The sequence below is a fragment of the Lactuca sativa genome, chromosome 8 (genome assembly GCF_002870075.4).
Source record: "Lactuca sativa cultivar Salinas chromosome 8, Lsat_Salinas_v11, whole genome shotgun sequence".
Taxonomy (NCBI): domain Eukaryota; kingdom Viridiplantae; phylum Streptophyta; class Magnoliopsida; order Asterales; family Asteraceae; genus Lactuca; species Lactuca sativa.
In genome coordinates this window covers 105,479,535-105,487,284 of record NC_056630.2, presented here as the reverse complement: position 1 = coordinate 105,487,284, position 7,750 = coordinate 105,479,535, and the positions used below count along the sequence as shown (strand labels likewise).

Below are 7,750 nucleotides of genomic sequence, written 5' to 3'. Positions count from 1 at the left end.
GTAGACCTGTATTATATCATGGGTATGATTTAAGTTTGTTTATATAAAAATCAACCACTTTTTTAAACTCGGACCAAAGATAAAACAAATACCAACCACAGTGACAAGAAATGTAATTTATTTTTTATTTTTTAAATTAAACTTCGATTTATTGTTGATAATATATTAATATATTCGGTTTTTGTTGGACTTTATTGATGAGTAGCGTCTACTCGTTTGTCGTGTTTTAATGGAATCCCCAGAAGTCAAACCCATCTGATCATCTCCTTTTGACTCCTACTTTCCTTATTTTATAAACCCCCTCTCCCACCCCCATTTCTTTCTTCAATCTCCATAAACACTTCCCATCTTTCATCTCTCAACTCTCATCCATCATCTCTCAAGTTCTTAACAATATACAGTCATGGCTGTTGATTTAGTCGGAGTTCAAACCCTAGAACACCTCAATCGCATGTTCCAGTTAACCAATCACGACTTCGCCGTCTCTTCTAATTTCAATCAAGCCGTCTCAGCCTTGAAACGGACCGGTCACGCTCGTTTCCGCCGCGGACCATCATCATCATCGTCTTCCTCTGATTCACACGGTCCTTCTACATCCACGCAATCGGCGCCGGCTTTTATCCGGTCAACGGAAGCGTCAAATGAATGGTGTTTTGGTAAGTCCGTAACGGATATGACGACGTCGTCGTCGTCTAGGTCAACAAACTCGTCTTCTTTGGTATCTCCGTTGGCCATAGGAGAAGAAGCCACGGTTTCAAACGGTAAACAGTTTGGTTGTTTAGGTATAGTAGCTCCCGCGCCGGCGTTTTCGTCTCGGAAACCTCCACTTCCGTCGTCTCACCGGAAAAGATGCCGCGCCGACCGTCCTTCAGTTTCATTGCAAGGATCTGGAACAAAACACCACTCCGTTTCTCGCAGTGGTTGTCACTGTTGCAAAAGAAGGTATTCAGCAAACAACATACTTTTAAATCTACCATTATCGTAAGCCTCAATTCCGTCGACTAATTTCGTTTACACTATCTCTTCAGGAAAACCGCATCAAAACGTGAAATAAGAAGAGTTCCGATTACCGGATCTAAGGTGACAACCATACCGGCCGATGATTTCTCGTGGAAAAAATACGGCGAGAAGAGTGTCGATGGATCACGTTATCCTAGGTAATTGATTACAAATCACTTCGATTAATTAAGCACAATTTACATTATAAATCTATAGATCTTGATTTGAATTCCTTTGAAATGCGCAGAGTTTATTACAAATGCAACACCGGAAAAGGATGTCCGGCGAGAAAGAGCGTTGAGTTAGCTTTAGATGATTCAAAGATGCTTCTCGTAACTTACGACGGAGAGCACATTCACCATCACGATCCGTCGCCGATCCTGACAGGTTTGACCGGCGCAGTGGTACAGTCAAAGTGAATTAGGGGACAGAGTGGGCCCCAGGCACTTGGCGCAAATTTTCAGTAGTCAATTGTAGCAGGCAATGAAAGGACTTTATTTTTTGGTTTTTTTAATGGTGGATGTGATTTGTATATGAGAAAAAGGTTGAAAAAAGATGCTCCTCGAATATGAATGCGATATGGTTTAAAGACTTTATTTCTTTGTCGTCGATTTTGGGTTAAAGTTTTATTCCAACGTATCCAAAGTCAAAATTGACATTAAAAAACAATAAATGGTGTTTCCATACAATAAATAAAAAAGGACATGTGAATTTGGTTTTATGTGCTTACAAATGAGTGGTTGTTAACCTCTTGGTGGGGAACGAGAAATGTAAGTTTTTTTTATTTGTTTATATTTATTGACAAATGGTGGTTCGACATCAGCCAAGCTTTTTTACAAACTCACGAAGCCTCTAGACTAATATCATCTTAGGTAAACCAGAAAATAAATATAGTATATTTTTGTTATGTATTTTAAACTGGTATTTAAGACAATTATAATTAATAAAAACAAAAATTATAAGAAATTAAGGAAGACAATAAGAAGTAACTTTAATGCACAAGGTAACATTGCAATTTACGGGATTTACAAATATCAATAGTACATCTAATACAGGACCACTATACCATATCAAATGGATTATAATATATTTATACCATATCAAATGGATTATAAAATATTAAAATAAAATTTCGATCTAATCAATTATACCATATCAAATGGATTATAAAATATTAAAATATAATTTCGATCTAAACAATTATACGCAGGAGACCCATAAACATTACACTTGAACTTATATATTAAGTAAATTAATAAAAATAAAAACTATAAAAAAACATTATATAAAGGACCAAAAACTGAAAATACAGTAAAAACTTAAAACGAAAACATATAAAATACCAATAATTTAACTTTAAAACTATAAATAATAAAATTTGTTATATAAAAAAAATAAAGTAAAAAATAGAAAAATAAAAATATAATATGACAAAAGGAAAAATGTTTATATCTAGAAAATGTTAATTTGAATCTTGTACGTACGTTACTTAAAATCAAAACATATAAAATATTAATAATTTAACTTTAAAACTATAAATAATAAAATGTTATATAAAAAATATTGGAAAAAATATAATATTACAAAGAAAAAATCTTTATTTCTAGAAAATGTTAATTTGAATCTTGTACGTTAGAAAACTTGTAATGTGATATATATATTTAGTCACTTTTAAAATTGCAACCCAATATAAATATAAACTCTCCTTACAAATCATATATATATATATATATATATATATATATATATATATATATATATATATATATATATATATATATATATATATATATATATATATATATATATATATATATATATATATATATATATATATAAAAAATATAACAAACTATTCAAATGGTCGTGGTGGTTTGTTAAAATTATGAATTTGGTCCATAACTTTTTTTTACACTCGGATTATCTATATTGTTTGATTTTATTATGTTTTTGGTCTTTCAGAAACTTGAAAAGACGATATTTCCCTTTATATTTTCTTTTATATTTTTATTATTCTGTTATTATTATTAATTAAAATTATAATAATACAAATAGGTCACACCATCATCATCACAATCACCACCACCTATAAATGGTAGCCACCACCTACCACCATCAGAAACCTGCTAGTCATCGGAAACCACCATCGGTGACCGCCAACCACCACTTGCCACCATTTGAAAACGGATATATCCAGAAAAACCCATTCTACAATCCAAATAATTGATGAACCTAAGAAAACCAAAGCTGATGCAAATATGGAGCACACACCCACTCCCAAACCCCCGTCACTAACACCAGTCACCTGCAACAATCACACCACCAGTCATCGGTAACCATCAATCGTCACTGCCTCTACCAACCATGTAACACCGTAAATTTTCAAACCAAAATTTTCATTTTTAAACACATAAAACTCATATATTATATTTCATAAAACTATAAGTTTCTAAAATGTCAACATAAATCCCCAACAATAGTCAAATCCCAGAATCCTCAACATAATCATGAACAAGTGTGTACAATCACGCCGGCGCCTTCTTGAGATCCTGAGAAGTACCTGAAACACATAACACAGTAAGCACAAAGCTTAGTGAGTTCCCCAAAATACCACACACAGCTCATTAGCCACCCTAGGCCTTAACTAAAGAAGAACCTCCGGTCGATGTGTCTCAGTGGGACCCTCCGGTCCCAACTCAGTAAACTCATAATAACAATATTCAGCATAAATCACAAAGACATAATGCAGAATATTACAATACACAGATACGCACATAAGACAACTCAATCACATAAAGATACCACTCTTGGTAAGTATATTGAGAATACTCACCTGGTAAGCTAGCAAGTAAAAGTCACGTACTCGAAACCCCGAACTAGCCTCCGCCTAACACATTAGATAAGCATCTCTAATCAATACCCAACTCTTACTCAAATACACCAAAAATTTTCTCTTACTCTCTCTCTAACTCTTAGAATGGGTAAAAGACCATTTTACCCCTCCATGGTCTCCATTACTTATTTTGACCAAACCCTAAAGTTAACAGAAGTCAAACTCGAGTCAACAGTCTCAGTTTGACCTGACTTGCCGAGTGCACTCATGTTACTCGTCGAGTCCAGTCGTTACTCAGAGGTCTTTGCGAGGGTCCAGCTCGTCGAGTTAACCCCTAACTTGTCGAGCAACAGCATAGCCCGCTCATCGGGACAAACCTTAACCGACTCGTCGAGTCGGCTCCTCGACTCGGTGAGTCCGTTCAGACTCATTTCCCATTCAGACGATTTTAAGGCAGAAAACCTTCCCAAACTCTAGATCTACACTCACATGGCTCATTTATCATGTAAAGTCACAGGCTTTACGTCCATGCATGACACTTAGGGCTATAAATACCAAAACACACTTGAAAAAGGGGTTTTCACTCAATAGTCTTATTAGGGCTGAATAAAGCAGAAGCGTTTGGACTCTAGGGACCTCACATGGTCCAAATCTGAAGTTTAAACCTCAATACGAACTCACAACACTCTAGATCCTCATATTAGATAAAAAAAAGCCCTAAACTCCCAAAATCATGAGATCTACTTAATCAAATGAGAAAGGTGCAAGCTTTACACCTTGCCTAGAAGCTCTGAGATGAAATAGCCACAAATCTAGTAGCTCCTTCTCGTGTCTTGGCTTGGAATCCCTCTCTTCACTTCAAAAGATGCACCAAATGCTCAAAGTTAGCTCAAAATTCTCTCTCTAAGCACACATTACAATTAGGGTTTACTCTCAAGGAAGTATAGCCGCAAATGAGGCTATAAGTGCTTTTAAATAGGCTCCAAACCCAGGGATTTTGGGTTTCTCTTCTCAGCGTCTACTCGGCGAGTCGGCTCTTGGGCTCGTCGAGTAGGTCATTAATCCCACGTGGCACATCACGACTCTACTCGATGAGTTGTAGCACCGACTCGTCGAGTAGCCCAATAGTCCTCAAAATAATTAAATAAACAATATACCTGGAAGTCCAGATGTTACAATCCATCAATATTCTTAGATTCAAAGCTTATATATGGGTCTTTGAGCACTACACTCATGTAATCATGTAAGAAACTTGCACGTCACCACTATCTGTGTCAACGAACACCGTTAACAGATATGGATCTGCCACCACCTTTGTTGTTGCAGCAGAGAAAAGAATTTGGGTTTACAAAGTAGTAACGAACAGTTAACATCCGTCATCGAACCACCACAATGACCATTGCACCACCAGTTAGCGTCCACCACCATCAATTTGAAGAAAATACTTCTTGAAGTGGATTGCGTCGGGGGAAATGGTGGGAAATGAGAAGTAGCATGTGATGAGGAGGTAGGTGTAAGTGGTGGCGATGTGATAAGGTCAAAGGGAGTGGCAGCTCTGACGATAGAGATGCGGGCTCACCGAAAAAGCGACAAGATGTGGTAGGGGACTGTAGGAGGCTCATTGGAAAACCGACGTTGATTTCTTCCTGAGCGGCGACTTTGGTGGCTTCAAGGCGGAGATAGTAATGTTGTGTGGAGTTCGTCGACATTATGGTCATGCCGAAGTTGACGGTTTTTCAACGATGGACAAAGGAAGGAGGTTGTTCCATTGTGGGTGGTGGTTGCTGAGATATAGGATATTTTAGGGTTATGTTTTAGTTGTTAGATAGATAATTGATAGATAGAAGAGAAACATATGTGATTAGCTATGTTTTTTCTGTTATTTTTAATTAATAAATAATAATAATATAACTAAAATAAATAAAAAAAAAACAAATTTATAAGGTCCTTATAGTTTTTTGTATCTGAATAAGTTCATCCTCTCCATATCCTTAACACACTATCTTATTTAATGTACACTCATTAGAGTAGTGACAAGTTCTCCCACATTTGTAATAGGTCACTTCCTTGCTACATTTTCCAAAGTGCTTCTTCTTGCACTTCTCACACCACTTTTCTTCCTTATTTCCGCCAAACTTCTTGTCGTTGCGGCCAACCTTATAAAATCTGATTTTCTTGTTAGATCTTGAAGATCCGTCAAACTTCCTATTTTCTCCTGAATTAGCGCTTAGATGGTTGCTTTCAAGGTGGTTGCTAGCTTCACCATTGGACCAAAATCCGCTGGTAGTCCACTAGCAAATTTGTTGATCTTCGAGAGGTCAGTAGGGACCAAGTAAGGAACTAACTTCATCTTCTCGGTAAAACTTGCAGCGTACACGTTGATGCTTATCTTGCCCTTTTACAAATTTTGGAACTCATTGTTAATCTCCAGACGATCCTGCTCAGAGAAGTACTCTCTTTTCAACTGCATAAGGAAATCTTCCCATGACATCTTACTGGCATCTCCTTTGGTCATGGTATTAGCTAATAACTTCCACCAGCTTAGTACCCCATTCTTTAGTTTTCGGACTGCAAGGATTGTCCTCTGTCTATTGTTGTAGTCATAACTCTCAAATACCAACTCCATCTCGGAGATCTAGTCAATGACTTCTATTGGTGTTGGGGTTCCAGAAAGACTTGGTGGCTTGGATGCCATTAAATCCTTGTATTTGCACCCATGTCCATCGTTTCCTTCATCTAGTTGGTTTCTCCTAACCACACATGGCTTAGCTTGACTAACAGTTCGACTAAAGTTTCTTCCTCTGACTATTCTATGTTTAGCCCAGATTGCACAATATGTGTCATGGGTTCATCCCTTTTCTCCCATAGGAGTCATCTATTTCCCTCCATTTGTCGGTCTAGCATGGCTTGCATCAATGCTTGAACTCACGTCATTGTAATAGGTTCAACTATTGGCACCACTCCACATGCACACTCGATTTCTTGAGGCTCAGCCTACTGGTTTCTATTACTGTTTCCTAGTCCACTTCGAGTTTTCTCCAATGCGATCTATACACCAAAGCTAGCATTTAATGTACCGAGACGCGAGTTTATTTAGGGAAGGTTTTATTTATGTTTAGACACATAATTTCTCCTTATCACTACCCAAAGCTACATGCCAGTTCTAATACCTTAATTTTACGTTTAGAATCCTGAACACATAAAATTTCCAAATCTAGGTCGGCAATAAACCTTAGATCTAATCAAATAATAGCATTCTAGGTAGGCAATCTAAGGCTTGCTATAATATAAATCATTTAGCACAAAATAACAAATTAGGCATCTTATCCTCAAGTATTCTTATGCTAATGTCAATTCAGGTATACTACCCAAAATAAGATAAACACACATCTCACGATCATCTCTTAGCATTCTAAGTTTAAGTCTAGATTCCTCAAATATTCCTAGTTCACTTAAACTAATGCTCTGATACCAACCGTGACATCCCCATTTTCACAACCAATTTAAACCTTTTTATTTATGCTTATTTATTTTAGAGTATAAAACTTAATGCGGAATTTGTTCCCAAAACATAATTATTGAAGTATTTCCAAAGAAATATATTTCATTGATATATAAAAACCTTGGTATGTCATCGACAATACATACATAAGCATAAACTTTTTTTAACAGACCTTACAACAATTTATTATACTATGGACTAACAACTCCTTAAATCAATCATCAACCATGTGCTTTCGTACTGCTACCTATGATATAAAGAAACTTTGTGGGTCAGACTTGAGGGCTTGTTGAGCACATAGGGCTTTTAAACCCACAATAATTAAGTTCTGTAATTATATAATTCACATCAAATAATTGACCCGATTACACATTCATGTTATTCTCACACACTGATCCAAATATATTGTTCTCAAG

The 7,750-nt window shown here is 36.3% G+C and overlaps 1 protein-coding gene across 1 annotated transcript; it reads left to right on the top strand.

The window, feature by feature from the left end:
- The first annotated feature begins 312 nt into the window (after positions 1-312).
- On the top strand, positions 313-1,595 carry LOC111888637 (probable WRKY transcription factor 17). Its single transcript, XM_023884764.2, has 3 exons — positions 313-942; positions 1,029-1,157; positions 1,247-1,595. Exons 1-3 carry the CDS (start codon positions 404-406, stop codon positions 1,416-1,418), a joined length of 840 nt encoding a protein of 279 aa, XP_023740532.1. The 5' UTR covers positions 313-403; the 3' UTR covers positions 1,419-1,595.
- The last annotated feature ends 6,155 nt before the right edge of the window (positions 1,596-7,750 follow it).

Bases quoted from the DNA above. Each gene is read 5' to 3' on its own strand.
- LOC111888637 (XM_023884764.2), top strand. From the start codon at position 404: ATGGCTGTTGATTTAGTCGGAGTTCAAACCCTAGAACACCTCAATCGC. The intron at 943-1,028 runs GTATTCAGCAAA...CTATCTCTTCAG, and splicing joins TGTCACTGTTGCAAAAGAAG to GAAAACCGCATCAAAACGTG. The intron at 1,158-1,246 runs GTAATTGATTAC...TGAAATGCGCAG, and splicing joins GATGGATCACGTTATCCTAG to AGTTTATTACAAATGCAACA.